The 15,964-nt window shown below is 35.9% G+C and overlaps 1 protein-coding gene across 2 annotated transcripts in view; it reads right to left on the bottom strand.

The window, feature by feature from the left end:
- The window catches only part of SLC26A7 (solute carrier family 26 member 7), a 71,568-nt gene that overhangs the window by 38,667 nt on the left and 16,937 nt on the right, over window positions 1-15,964 (bottom strand). For both annotated transcript variants that reach the window (XM_061448164.1, XM_061448163.1), the window contains exons 4-5: window positions 7,850-8,014; window positions 241-393 (exon numbers count right to left, since the gene is read on the bottom strand). In XM_061448164.1, the coding sequence (XP_061304148.1) occupies window positions 241-393; window positions 7,850-8,014 (318 nt within the window). The remainder of the gene's footprint in view (window positions 1-240; window positions 394-7,849; window positions 8,015-15,964) is intronic.

Genomic DNA, 15,964 nt, shown 5'->3' on the forward strand with positions numbered 1-15,964 from the left:
TAATAAACAAATGAAAAATATTATATAAATTGGGAATGTATGTCACTTCTGTCTTAATTATATAGCCAAACTGTTCCCTGTTCTTACATTTAACGTACAGCCATGAAAATTAGCTGTCCATTTAATAAATAGCAGGCATGCCTGTGGATAGCTGTAGACAACACGGTAAAGTTCAGCAGATTAGTTGAACCACTGAAATCTTTGTAAACAGAAAAGCCTGATATTTGATTCTGTACTTACCAAAAGGAGGTCGATGGGAAGAACAACTTTAATGTTTTTCTGAAATTTCTCATTTAGTTCTTTAACAAGAACAAGCACTGCAATGCTCAGCAAGGAGAGAAGTAGAGCTTCCAACTGAACTGATCTGATATTCTCAAATATGTAGGCATAAATCTACAGTGAATGGCAAATAACAATCACATATCAAAAAAAAAAGATGATTTTGGGTCACATGCTAGGGCATATTCTACATAACTTCAGACATCTTAAATACTCTGTGAGAGCTGAATCAGTACGGCAGGAGCTGAGTCATCTGACATATTGGCCTACATGTAAGATTTTGCAAGGAAGAAAATCACCAAATATTATTACTATGGACTTCTGAGATCTCAAAAAATGCAGCAAATATTTGTTTATAGGCATTTACAAATTTCTATTGATAGAAGCAAGCAAGACAATTACAGTAAATGTGATATGTATCTTCTTAATCAGTCTCATTAAATTCAGTGAGATGAGTGTTGCACAAAAATGTTGAGAGAAGCTTCTGTGCACAAAGGTTTATTTTTCCAGAGTAACTGTATAGCTTCAGTAGGGTGCACTCAGTCTCCTTGTTGCTTGCTCTTGACCATCACACACACAGTGCTCCATGGAGCAGGCTTTGATCAGGTCCAGATGCCACATGCATTAATTAGCTGTCAAACTTGTGTATGCATGTTATCGGTTATATAAATAACTGATGTTATCTACTAAGCCCTGTGTCTTTCCTTGGCCTATACTTAAGAATTGCAAAGGAAGAAGCAAAAAGAGGGTAAGGGACAAAGTGATAATTCACAAGCCAGTGGCAGGTGCTTTCCAGGGGAAAATCCATGGCAAGGTCCAAGAACTGCAGGTGCAAGGGTGCAAAGTGGTACAGCATGATGGACCATAAGGTTCAAAGTCCTGCTGCAACGTGTTCTGGGTTGTTGGTATATGACTATATCACTGCACATGAGAAGATGACTGCAGTCTTAAAAAAGAAAGAGGAAACTGGATCAGACCTACAGAGCTGCAAACAGGAGGCCTTCAGCTTCTCAAAGTGTGCTGCAACATGCTGTAAAACATCACCAGAAAAATATAGTTGGGTCTATGATGAATAAAGGAAATGTGGTGCTGAATATAAGGAACATGTGGAATGGAAATATGGAACAGGAATAGAATTATGGTTTAACCCCAGTCAACAACTAAGTACCACGCAGTTGCTTGCTCACTGCCCCCCATCCAGGCTCCTGTGGGATGGGAAAGAGATTCAGAAGCAGGCAAAACCTGTGGGTTGAGATAACAGAAGTTTAATAACTGAAATAAAGATATAATGTAACAATAACAAGAAAAAAAGAGAGAGGAATAAAACTCAAAAAACACACATGTTGCACAATACAGTTGTTCACCACTCACTGACCAATGCCAGCCCATCCCTGAGCAGCAATTGGCACCTCCTGGCCAACTCCCTTCAGTTCATATACTGGGCATGACGTTTGGCTAGTTTGGGTCAGGTGTCCCCTCTCTGCTCCTTCCCAGCTTCTCGTGTCCCTCCTCACTGCCAGAGCATGAGAGACTGAAAAGTCCTTGGTCAGAGAGTGCTACTTAGCGACAACTAAAACATCGGTGCATTATCAGCATTATTCTCAGACTGAAGCCAAAACACAGCACTGCACCAGCTAATAGGAAGAAAATTAACTCAATCCCAGCTGAAACCAGAACGAATGATCAGTGGTGATGAGTGACAAGGATCTGATGATGAATGCAATGTTGTAAGTAACAGACTCAAAAGAATGCTGTTGCCTTCTCATCAGCACAGATGACAGTGAACTGTAATTTCATTTCTACACTGAATTTGGGAATCCAGGAAATGAGGCATAAATCAGTATGATAACAGATTTATAGAAAGTAATGAAAAAACTTACAAGTTTACTTCTATGGTTAAAAGGGCTAAAGAATGTTATATGGGACTTCTGTCCCAGTAAATCAAGAAAAGATCAGATTGCTATCACTAGTTATTTTCAGGCCTCATGAATAAAAGTGTATTGCCTTGAGGAACAGAGAGGCATGAAATATATATATATATGCTTATATAATACACAAGTTTATTAAAGTTGCAGGGGTAAAAAATAAGGTAGGCTCAGACTCCTGAATTCTGCATTTGTACTCTGGGACCTATTGTGAAATATAAACATAGAGGGAACAGAAGTTAAAATGTAGGATGTAGATTTAGACTGCATCACAAGTAACTTCTTTTTAAACAACGACATTAAGGATAACAAAATCAATCAACTGAGTTTGAAATAATGGTATTTAAAAGTGTGTTTTCTCTGGCAACAACTAAAATAAATGAAAAGTGACACTTGTAGTCTTATCAAAATAAAGATTAATAATTTTCTGCTTCAGAGAACCTATTCTCAAAAACATGTATAATGCTAACAAGTTTTGACAGTTTGGAGTTTAAATACACATATTTATATTGGAAAGGAAAAGGTGGTAGAAAAAATATCTTAGGAAAGAACCCTGTTCTAGCAAAAGGCGATCAACATGATGATAAAACTTTTTTCTATTTTTCTGTCACTCCTTGAAGAGCTGATGCTCATTTTGAAGAATGAGTAGATTGAAAGAAATTCCTGATTTTTCTTCTCTCATACATTTTATTTTCATGACATATAATGGAAAAAGTATTTTAAAACCTAAAGATAGTTACAGTAAAATAAACAATATGTTATTTTCCTCATAAAGAGAAAAAATGGAGTCAAGTCCTTTAAAATTTAGCCCTTGGACCTTTTTTAAGGATGCACTGTATAACCCAGCACAAATGTTTCTTGGAAGCCCAGAGAACATTTTAAAATCAACTTGTTAAATAATATGACCTATATATGTTGTAACTCCAAAGAATGGTAATCAACCCATGGTTTTTAACCACATATTGCCCCACTGCAATCAGACTATATGTGGAATGTGTTTTGAGTGACTTGAGACTAAACTCTCTACCCATAACTTCCAAGAATGAATTTTCATGAGAGGACAGGACTTGGCTCAGGGTCCAAGCAGAAGCTGTGATTAATTAGGACAAAAGGAGGCAATCTGGAAAACTATATTGCAAACTGTGCCCACAAACTCACCAAAGGCTAAACTAGATCTAAGGTGAAGTGGTAAGAAAAGGAAGGAAATGGATTAAATCCTAAATATCTAAGTCAAAGAGATTTGGGCTTGTTCTGAAATGAACAGTGTCTATTGAAGAGTCAGCATTAGCTATATATGTTCACAGAATTTCATTTCATTTTCCTAGACAGTGAGACACAAGATTGGGTGAATAAATACAATTTTAACAAAGGATTACAAAGAAATATGCAAAAACTTTTAGTATTTCTGTCTGTCTTCACAAATTGTTTAGAAAAGAAACTTCCATTTCAAATTTAAAACATACAGCCAAATCTTGTAGACCTTTGTCACAGCTTTTTCAGACATACTGCGCTTTTTCACAGTTGTACCACCAGCCCTATCCCCAAAGTGTCTGTAGTACGCTGAAACAGTTCTGGCAGCAATACATAAATATTAAATCAATTACTGCATCAGACTAAAGAGCTTCCACTGACTAGTCTGTTCTCATTTTCCTTGAAAATCTAAAAACGCCCATTTCATGTCATTACGACCAACAAAGCCAAGATACCATTTTACAAACCATTCACAAGCTCTTCAGAAAAAGAGACACTGTGGCTATTAACACAATATACTATAACATATACTATAGCCGTCTCTCTGTACTATACAGTTCATATATTACGCTATCCAGACAGTTACTGTACTCTTTTGAGGTGAAAATGTAAATCCTAAATGTAAACACCTAGGGTTCAAGCTTGTAATATAACTGCTATCTGATTCAAAAGAAATATTTAGAAATGTTTTCATCACAAACATTATAAATTCAGTATTTTAGATCATTTGGTGATGTACTTACTGAAATAGTATAGAAATTATGTAGTAGAATTTAGTTTGATATTATAGTGTAAAAAGCAATTTTTTTGTGTCATTATGTAAATAACAAAATTAAAAGATATAGCAATAATATATTCAGCTGTTTGCCTTTAGATTTTTTACTTTTTTGGTTAGCTTTGTGTAAAAATTTTTAAGGGAAATGATGTGTCAATCTGGTGAGGAATCAGTGAACTTTTTTGGCAACCGATGCAATTTGCACATAAGTGAAAAAAAACAATATTCTTACTTCGCACAAATATATATAAATATATATACATATATATATGTCCCTGTTCTCATGGGAAATTAATGACTTTGAGCCCCATTATGTTTTCACATACTTTCATATGGTAATAATGAACACCATAATGGTTTCTATTCTAGAAAGGATGTGTATTCTAATGTATTAATGAAAAGCCGAGATTCTTTTTTTTAAATGTAATCACGAAAACCCAAAAGATTCATTCTAAAATGAGCATAGAGGCTGAAGCAGACAAAAGAATTAAAGGAACATATTAGTTAAAAAACTTAATACAATTTAAGACTAGACAACTTCATTTTATTTTCAGAAATGGTTCATTCTGATATTTTTAGACAACTACAACACACTGTGGGGAAAAAAGTACAAGCATCTACTGCGAACTGCATAAGAGGCAAATAGGGGGAAAAAAAGGGGGGGAAAAAAAGATGGATAGTGGGAACATGAAGGCAGCACAACCACAGGGGTTTTATCACAAACTTGCAACACAACCAAAAAAAGAACCTGTTTTGCAAAGTAAGTTCATCACGTTGCATTTCATTTTGGAGTTCTTCATTTTCTCAGAAATTTGTGGAAGGATAGATAAATCTACACATGGATATTGGGCAAATATAGATATGTTTTCTGTTTTCAGATACTAAGTAGAACTTGATAATGCTTTTCTTGTCTCTTGCAAAAATCAGATCTCACATGTAGCCTTCTCTCACCATTTTTCTTCTTCACCTTGCCTTTCCCATTTGCAAAATACCAATTGATGACACAATGTGCAGCTCAGTTGCAGAGTTACAAACCACGTACGGGAAAATGAAATTTAATAAATGACACAAACAGTGTGCAAACACAAAAATCCCATAGGCTCAATGCCAGCCTAGTAGAATTTTTCTCCATATACAAAGTTCATTTTTACATATTTCATAATGATCTCACTTGCTATAAATAATTGGTTTCACTGGCTAGCTTCACTTTCAACTCTCCTATCACACTTTATTAAACATTCTTATCCTGCTTTGCCAGCCCAAGTTCTGCCTCAGGTGAAGCAATTGGCTTTGTGAGCGGGAGGTGTTGGAGTGAAGAAATTAAAAAAAAAAGTAAGCAAAAATACCAGTCTTTGGGTTTCAAGAATTTGGAGTAAAAAACATGACCAGAGAGACATGCCAAATTTGCCTTTCACTCTCTATTTAATTGTACACATTAAGAGATATCTAATTAGTATAATTTTCATATAAAACTACTACTAGTGAAAAAAGAAAATGTTAAAATTCAAATTGGTGCTTCCGACTTGGGTACTAGACCTTCTTAAAGCAGCCCAAACTCTGAACAGATAGATACCAGAAACTTTTAAAAGACTTCTCAGGTAAAATTTTCCTTTCTAAATATGAGACATTTTTATTATTCTTTTACGTCGTACAGGTGGTTTTCTGTTTATTCATTTGTTTTCACATAACTCTACAGAGCAATTCAGAACCTTAAAAAAATCAGGACAATTTTTCTTTGGAAAATGTTCAAAGGGGTTGGTTTGATTTCAGAAGTGAAGTGAAGAGCAAAGAACTTGCTTCACAGATATTGAAAAATACAGGGGGTAAGGGAATATATTTCTTTCAAAGCATTTGAATGACCTCATTTATGATATGATCAGCACACCAACATGGAAATATTTCTTTGTATCATTGCTGTTCTTTATTATTGCTCATAATGTATATTTTGATTATGTCTGGGCTGTGGCACTTAACACCAGTCATTTCTACAAGATGACAATATTCCTATATGTAAGTATAGTCTCCATGGAAACACCATGAAAAAGAGACTAGTCAAATTTTATATCAAGAAGTATTTATGAAAACGTTTTTAAAGAATTACAAAATATTTTAATATATGATGAATCATTTGCAATGACTACTAGGCTGACTACTCATAAAAATGTCTGACACTTTTAATTTTATGTCTGCAAAATAAATTACTTGTGTTTAGCACAATAAATTGGTCCTGTAGAATCATAGAATAGTTAGGGTTGGAAAGGACCTTAAGATCATCTAGTTCCAACCCCCCCCTGCCATGGGCAGGGACACCTCACACTAAACCATGTCACCCAAGGCTTCGTCCAACCTGGTCTTGAACGCTGCCAGGGATGGAGAATTCACAACCTCCCTGGGCAACCCATTCCAGTGCTTCACCACCCTAACAGGAAAGAATTTCTTCCTTATATCCAATCTAAACTTCCCCTGTTTAAGTTTGAACCTGTTACCCCTTGTCCTGTCACTACAGTCCCTAGTAAAACACTAGTTTTACAAACTACAGTTTGTGAAAAACTTACCAATGGATTATCCATATGAAGTTATGCATAACTTCATACTTCACATCCATATGAATTGTTATCAAATTTACAAAGTATTATGAAATAACATTCGAAAAAAGCAACACCTTCTCATCACAGAATTAACATTAACAAATTACCCAAAATAACAGGAAAAAATAAAGAGCAGAACAGTGCAAGAAAATAAAGTCAATGCTTTTAAATAAGGTGTCCTAATTTAGTGGTTAACTAGATTAAGCCTCATTTCATCTGGTAATCCATTTATTGTTACCAGTGCAATGTAAATACCATCACAACAAATAAAGAAAGTTCTATTATGATCAAAATATCATTTTGACAGATAACATTGTAATACTACTAATGCTTCAGCCAAAAGATTATGGTCACAGCTTCTAAACTCTAGGTTTGCTGGAATGAGTTACCATAAAGAGTATGTTCTCATATCTTTTATGCAATAGGATTTTATAACTTTATCCTTTAAGGCTTCAGCCAACAATATCTACTTTCCAAAGGGAGTAGCCATGATACTGTATGGAAGGCTGTATGCATTTTCTGAAAATTACATTAAAGCTGTACCCTTGCAGTGCTCATGGCAAAGTAAGATAATGCAATGATGCAACAAGCAACATATCTAGGGCAATTTTTGCGTAGGAGATCTACAAATCACAGGGTATTTTCCTTTTGCCACAATGATGGTTAGATTTCATTCAGTAAAATATGAAGAAAATATGTTTAGAATGGCATTTGGATATATCCCTCCCATGTGCTAATACAGAAAGAGTTAAACCTCCGTGTACAAATGTGTAATTCCTCAGGATAGTAAATTGAGTTATTGATGCTGTAATACACATATTTTAAATTGATTTCTGTATCTTTTCAAAATAAGACCCATTTGTGCTAATCCTTTATCAAGTTTTCCTAACAAGTTCTTACAAATAGACCTAACAAGATGAATGTTTTCTGTTCATTCACAAGCACACATAACGAATTTCTTATATATAGCCAAACAACATGGTTAAGAAAATGTTAGCTAATGGAATAACCATCTCTTTTACTGGACTCACATGAAAAAATCCCAGTGGTCCCGATATATATGGCATTTTCATTCCCAGCAGATACTTCACTTGTGAAGTCACAACATGTGTAGCTGCTCCTGTTGTCATTGCACTTATCACTGGTTCTGTTAATAAGAGTGTGGCACTGCCCAACTGCAGCATAAACATCACTACCTAAAAGGCAAAGGCATGAGCATTAGCAATTATAATAACAAGCAGCTTCCAGGTGATAGGACAAAGGGCCAGGGTCCTTTTAACAAACTTTAAGATGAATGAGATAAAGACAAAAAACAAATGTCCTTTGAAGGACAACTATAGCTGAAAATAGAACCCACTGAAGTTCTGTACATTTACCTGCCTTGTGTTACATCACTCTAACACTAGATTAGTAAAAAAAGCAGATGCAGAGAAACTTAGTATTCTGTCCTGCTCGAATATGTGAGCCCAATAAATACTATAAAAAATCAACTCAATACACTGACAACTCAAAAATTGATGATGGTGCTAAGACTCATTCCCATTCCACTGATATTCAGCCTGTGTAGGCAATGGGCCATATCTTGGTCCAGTTTAACAACAGACAAGACATTGATATCAGGATTTCCAATGTTAGTAATTTCAACTGCTACCAAATTTATTAGGTGCTAAAACTATGGAGAGATGATTCACATGATTAGAGCTCCATCATCTCCTACCACAGGCTGCTGCACCATCAGTTTTCCCTTCCCAAGTAGTCACACAATAGCTTTGCTCCTCCAGCAAACTCTTAACCTCCAGATATCCCACTGACCCTGCATGCACGGTTCTATATACTGTGATACTTGGCACTATCATGTTGCAATATGATAATATGAAAACCATCAAGTGCTGGCAGTCCACTACCTGTAGCTGCATCAGCTTCATATGCTGAGGTTTCTGGTTTTGCAGGTGTTCAGGGAATGACAGAAGGTACTTCTGATGTGGAGGATATAAAAATACATATATATAAAATAGATAAAAATATATAAAAATGTTTCTCTTCACAGAGAAACAGAGATGTTTATATATTTAAGTGTTCTGTTTGAACAAACTCTATAAAATTACAGTAAGAGTAAACTATTTTAAAGACCATTAAAATCTGTTTTCTATGTATTTAAGAAATACCTGAACTACCTTAAAGTAAACTCTCTGTATATAACCAGAAAATTTAAAACAGGAAAAAAAATCAACATCCCATTTCATAAACACAATCACACATACAAATTGCATTTCTCTGCTAGGGAAAAAAAGAGTAGATTTTGACTCGGCTATATTTGAAGATTATTTCAACTTCGTTGCAACTTTTACAGAAGTTATTTCAGAGCACAGGCATATAATGAAAGAATAATATTCCTCTCTAATTCAAGAATCTGAACTACAGCAGAACCTGTTGCAAATACTTCATAGAAATACAGGACAAATACCTAAAGTGTTGCATCCTGCTATGTTTTCTCACCTTATCCTAGACTGCAATTGCTCTTTTCCTCTGAAGAATAAGATTTGACAGCTCTTACTTCTTTGTTCAAAGTTTTTACATACTTACAGATGGTACTGTGATTTATGTAACATTTAACCCTTTTCTTATCTATATTAAGTTATATTTAAAATATCTCCCCTTACAGTTGAATTCTGCACATTCATAGGATAAAAAAAAACATTTTTTTTTTTTATAGTCTTCTGCATTTGCTATTCTTCTGCCTGAAAAAGTCCATGCTCTTGGCAAAGAGTTATTGTTACAATACTTTCTAAAAGCGTATGTTTTGCTTACTATACTAAATATCATTCTTTTGATATATATCCTGGTCCCATTTTCTTTATTTCATTTTGTTATGAAGCTAAAAGAATAATTCTCAAATGTTGCCATTTTCTATGCCTGAGCACTATTTATTTTTTCACCATAAATTTCACCTGTATGTAGTGAGATATGAGTGCAACAGCACAAAAGAAACAAAAATAGCAGAGTGGCTTTTAATTTACCACAAAAAAAACTCTAGTGAGCAATTTTCTCTTCCATTTGAGACATTCTTCCATTTGAGACATTAAAACTGAGATATTTTTTTCTATTTCCCACTAACAGTGTGTGAATGGCTCTGTACTGTGAAGTCAGAACATTGATTGCCATTCAAAATTGGACCCCAATAATGGTAATTACTGTTATACCCTCAGTGAGTGGTAATTTAGTTAGTCAGGCCTAAAACTGATAATTACTAACTTCAGACATTTTATTTAGCAGCTTGTTCTAACAGTGTGCTTATTCATGTATTTAAAACATTGTTCAAAGTAGCAAAGTTCAATGAGAATTATATTCTTCCTTCCCTAGTGAACTTTTGTTTGTTTTCTAAGATCAGTTTGTATTGTATGGATGTGAAATTTCTAATTGTGTAATAACTTACTTTCCAGAGAGATGGATTTTTATTTAGCTGTGGAATCCAAACCACAGAGACAATTCTATGTACTACATAATATCACAGAGAAATATTAGCTAATATTAACTTTCAGAGAAAGTTATTGCAGTGAAGCACAGGGAAAAGGTGTCATGGTTGTGGAACTTGGCAACTTCAGCATCACTCTCATTTGTTTCTTTTTTTTAAGTAAACTTTTTTACTTTAAATCTTCAGCATTTTAAGGGGATGCTTCACAGGCAGGAACTAAAAAGTCACATTTCAAACACACTTTTAAATGTTTGTTTATAATCACTGTTTTTACCATAAGTACGTTTTGAGATAGCCAATTTCTGTAGCCACTCAGCTAAACAAGCAGCAGCCTACACTTGGTCCTCCAGGTCTTACTGCAGAAGGTAGCTAAGAACTTCCAAACAAAGGCAATATTTCATCAGCATGTGCATCTGACTTTTTATTTACATTGTAGCTAAATAAATATAGCATGCATCTATATATCTTCCACGATGAAGACCTAACAATGAAGCAACCAGAACAGAAAATATTCAAGGAGAGTATAATTTTCAGCATAAGTTGGTATGGGAAACTTCTGCTGTCTTTGCAATACAAGTAATGTACAGAAACTGCTTAGATCAAGATGAGACAAAAAGTTGTATTGAAACAAGCCTCCCAAATCTTGTTGCATGTGAGTTTTCTTGACAGTTATTGTTAAATTTTTTTACATTTATATAGGCCTAGATCAACTCCAATGACACCAAGCTGTGTGGTTCGGCTGATATGCTGGAGGGAAGGAATGCCATCCAGAGGGACCTCAACACCCTTGTGAGGTGGGCTGATGGCAACCTCATGAAGTTGAACCATGACAAGCGCAAGGTCCTACACCTGGGTCAGAGCAATCCCAGGCACAGCTACAGGTTGGGCAGAGAAGAGATTCAAAGCAGCCCTGTGGAGAAGGACTTGAGGGTGTTGGTCAATGAGAAAATGAACATGAGCTGGCTTCAGTGTGTGCTCACAGCCCAGAAAGCCAACCGTATTCTGGGCTGCATCAAAAGGAGCGTGACCAGCAGGTCAAACGAGGTGATCCTGCCCCTTTACTCTGCTCTTGTGAGACCTCACTTGGAGTACTGTGTGCAGTTCTGGTGTCCTCAATATACAAAGGACGTGGAACTGTTGGAACAAGTCCAGAGGAGGGCCATGAGGATGATCAGGGGACTGGAGCACCTCCCGTATGAAGACAGGCTGAGGAAGTTGGGGCTGTTCAGCCTGGAGAAGAGAAGGCTGCATGGAGACCTCATAGCAGCCTTCCAGTATCTGAAGGGGGGCTATAGGGATGCTGGGGAGGGACTCTTCATTAGGGACTATAGTGACAGGACAAGGGGTAATGGATTCAAACTTAAACAGGGGAAGTTTAGATTTGATATAAGAAAGAAGTTCTTTCCTGTGAGGGTGATGAGGCACTGGAATGGGTTGCTCAAGGAAGTTGTGAACGCTCCATCCCCGGTGGTGTTCAAGGCCAGGCTGGACAGAGCCTTGGGTGGAGTGGTTTAGTGTGAGGTGTCCCTGCCCATAGCAGGGGGGTTGGAACTAGATGATCTTAAGGTCCTTTCCAACCCTGGCTATTCTATGATTCTATGAACTCTCCAATTCACCCTCCATGCTGGGCAAAAGGCATACAGCTAGGCTGTCGCTGCTTCTTGGATAAATACTATTTTAAACTAAGCTCAGCTGGCAGCACACAATTGCGTTACATTGCATAATGCCATAAAATCTTTCACCCACCAAGCAATAACCAAAATGCAGAAAGTTCAATATTTTTGAAGAAATTTCTAATAATCTATTTTATCTTTACTGTGGTTGTTTTTGCAGCTTTCCCATCTTACATTCTTATAAGTTGTATGATTTTTCTTCCTTTTGATTCAGACAGACTACAGGGAAAACTGATAGTGAAATGTCAGAACAGCAAAAAATAAAATAAAAAAAAAATGCCAAAGGTAAATATGTTTCTGTTTTCGTTATTTGTACTAATCATGGTCTTTTCTTAAAATGTAAAAGGAAGAAAATTTTCATGTATTTTAGAATTGTCTTCAGAATTTTTCATTCTTGAATATTTAGTTCCTAGGGGATGAAGGAATATTTCAGAGAGAGAACAATCACAGTAACAAAAATGGTTTGTAATACACATGGCTCTAGTTCCTTTGTGCAGCTTCTTCAGGACATCACACCACGTAAAAGGCTCAAGATGAATTTTGCTTTCACCAGGTATACATTTTCAATTAACTTCATGTGAATGACATCAGGAGCTGTCAGAGAAAGGGAAAAAACCCAACAAAAACTCAGGAGAAAGTAAAGGAAAGCAGTCTTGATTTAATGCACTGTAAAAGAGAATTTGATTAGACAGAAGTGGTAGCATTTAGAAAAAGAAAAAAAAACATTAAAAAAACCCTATAGTTTTGAATGGAAGAAAGATAATATAAAGGGAATCTTTTCTTGCAGCTGTCTTTACTGGTCCATAATTTTACTCTGACAAGTAGAAGAAAAGAATGGGGATGGAGCCAGGAGAAAAGAAAAGAGTAATAGCAAAAAACAAAGCCCTCTGTGTTCATTAATCCAAGCCCTTTTGGTTCTTATCCACTTTCAATACTTTCTTACCATGACAACACACTCAGTTTATTATTGTTAAAATTCCACTCTTGCTGTGTAGTAAATCGAACTTTATGGCCAGTAAAAATTTTTATCCCTTAACAGCTCTCTGGAAATCACTAATGTCAGACTTTCTGTCCACAGTAATTGAAAGGCTGATGTCATATTACCTGCTGCATGAATTCAGTTTTGGCAAATGAAATTTAAACCCCTCAAAACTCCACATCGTAGAAGGTGTGGCTTTTTCCCCTGTTAAACTGAATAAAACCTGGTGGCACTGTCTCTGATTTTTTGCTGCATGGGCCAAGAAGACAAGGTCAGCCATAGGGAGTACCTCTTCAAGAGAAACAGTACAGGCTGTGAGCTTCTCATTTAGCATGTTGCATTGGTTATCTCAGAATCAGAAGCTGCAAAAGTGAAGGCATCTACAGACCACATGGAGGAAACAGTCAGACACAGTTCAGCTTGACCAAGTCATCAATTTTAAACCTGTTTCAGTAGACATTATAATTGGTAGCTTTTGGTCTTTTCAATTGAAGCTCTTAAGTTCATTGTGGGTGGCTTGAGAGTATCTGATAGCTTCTGATGGTGTTTGGCATGAGCTTTCCTCACCCCAGGACCTGAAAAAGACTTCTTTCTGTGGTCTTTGTGGACTAACATGTAGCATCTTAAAGGTCTTTTCTGACCTAAACAATTCTATGAGTCTCTGATTCTACGATGTGCCATAACTGTGGGAACCAGGACTCCCATTCAGCCTAGTTGTACTTTTCAACATACAGAATATGAGCCTGCAAGAAGTTATTTCCACTGAAAGAAAAATGAGCTCTTTTCCTGATTATCACTGTACAATAAAGACTCATGTTTGCACCTAATGAAAAACTGTGTGTAACATAGAATAATGCAGCATGATTTTCCCCACAGGGAAACAAAGCTTTGGACAATACCATTAGCCTTACAAAAGCACACTTCATATTCAAGTGTGCTGCTTCATTATTAAGCAAGCTGAAAATAGACCATGTAAATTTGTTCTCCTGATAACCAGATACACTTTTTATTTCCGATACTGTACATCAGCAACTAATTATCTGTAAGTCTTTAAAAACCAAATTGCTGGAATGCAATAACCAGCACTTACAGAAGTGTAGCACAACTGAAGTATGTATCACTGCAGCTCTTAGGAGAATAATGCTTCTTTCTAGGATAAAACCTATTTTTTCCTCACTCTGATATGCATTTTTCCTCACTCTGATATGCATTTTTCCTCACTCTGAAATGTAAGCAGCTTTCTTCTGTTTATTCAGCAAATTAAATATTGAATTTTAGTTTAGAATTTTGAGGGTTTTATAGACACATACAATTATGCGAGCATTCTTGAACAGATAATATACTAATAAGAAGAAATATCTTACCCAAAGGCTTATGTTTTTGAGGATTTTTTTTTCTGCTATAAAGGCATCATCCAATTCTAATTACAAAATTCTTCCATTGGCATCTGTTATATTCTATTATTTCATCTCCCCATCAATAATTCTGAGGTATTTAATACCAGGGAATAATTTCATTAATTTGTTTAGTTTTCCATCACCCTGTTTATAGAGTAGCAGTTATACAACATGAAAAAAATCTGCATGATACCTTCCATTCTGCTTTTAAAAATGAAATAGTCTCTGTGAATGCATTGTATTTTTTCTTTTTATAATTACAGTTCTTACATTGTGTTTACTTAATTTCTATTTTAATACCATATTATCTTCATTAGAATGCTTTTTAAGATAACCAAATATCTTCCTTCTTTTATCCACACTGTTTCAAATATTAGATATAAAAAGCAGTTAAGGAATCTGAAACTTATTACCTGAAAAAAAAATTAAGCCACTAAGCCACATATTTAAAATCTCAGAAGCTCGACCTCTTCTTACTTGATGATCAGAAACCAGTTCTAATGTACTTCAAGTCTATATGGCACTGAGATTCACAAAACCTGCTCAGAGCTTGCCTCACACACAGATGCACACTTCTAGTCTTCATAAAACGCAAAGCAGCCAACAGCAATTAATCTCAAAACCACACCTCTTCCCTTTGCCTTTCCTCCATGACTCACTAGTCTGTATGTTTTGTTCTTTTTTTAATGCTATTTGCTGATTGGAATACTTAGCCAGGCTACAGGAAAAATAGCATCAAATTGCTTTTCTGGCCAAAAAAGTTCAGGTCTTTACCTACTGTTTCTAAGAAGGAACCACCTGCTTTAGAGAGGGACATTTCATCCTTTGTATGGAAGCTGCCCAATGGGATAGTCATAGCATCAGCTGTTTCTGTATAATTGGTGGCTAATTAGAGCACTGCATTTTAACTTTTTTCAGAATGAATAAACAGTCTTATAGTAGACACCTTTACCCAGGTTATCTCCCTTTCCAGAGAAATACCATCCCAACTCCACTAACAATTCCACTTCTTTTTGTATTTCAGGATGTCTTCAATGGAAAACTGTTGCCTCAACATGCATCACTTTATTCTTCTTGTCACAGAATACCACATCTATTCCAAGCTATTCCTTAATTTCTAATTTAATCTGATAACTAGAAGCAGCACACTGACTTAGCTCTTCATTAACAGCAAGATGTGCCCTGTCGCCTTATCTAGGAAATGCAGCACCTGTTAGGAGTCTGGAATCATGATGAGAAACATGGATTCCCACACTTCATAGCACCTGGGATGATGGCAAAGTTTAATTACAGCTTCGATCCAGACTATCACTTGCATATCACATATCAGTAGCTACAAGGTACTACTCTAGGAAATAAGTATCTTAATCTGGTCTCTAACCATTAAATTTGCATAAAAGACTAATGGCAGCACTACAAGCACCAGCTGTTTTAGTATGACTCTACCGTAAGCAACATTACTGACCTGGGAGAAGAGCCCAGGCCCATGGCACAGTTCCCTATCAGGCATGCTTTGAAGAAGCAGGCAGAGGATTTTTTAGTTCTTCTTATTCCAATCAGGCTTAAATAGGACACAGGCTGACATAAGCCAGCTGGTGCAGTCGAAGGCACACAATAAAGCAGAA

This window comes from Pezoporus flaviventris, unplaced genomic scaffold (assembly GCF_033815535.1).
Source record: "Pezoporus flaviventris isolate CSIRO_AGI_PZ_B2104156 unplaced genomic scaffold, CSIRO_AGI_Pfla_v1 ptg000007l, whole genome shotgun sequence".
NCBI classification, from domain to species: domain Eukaryota; kingdom Metazoa; phylum Chordata; class Aves; order Psittaciformes; family Psittacidae; genus Pezoporus; species Pezoporus flaviventris.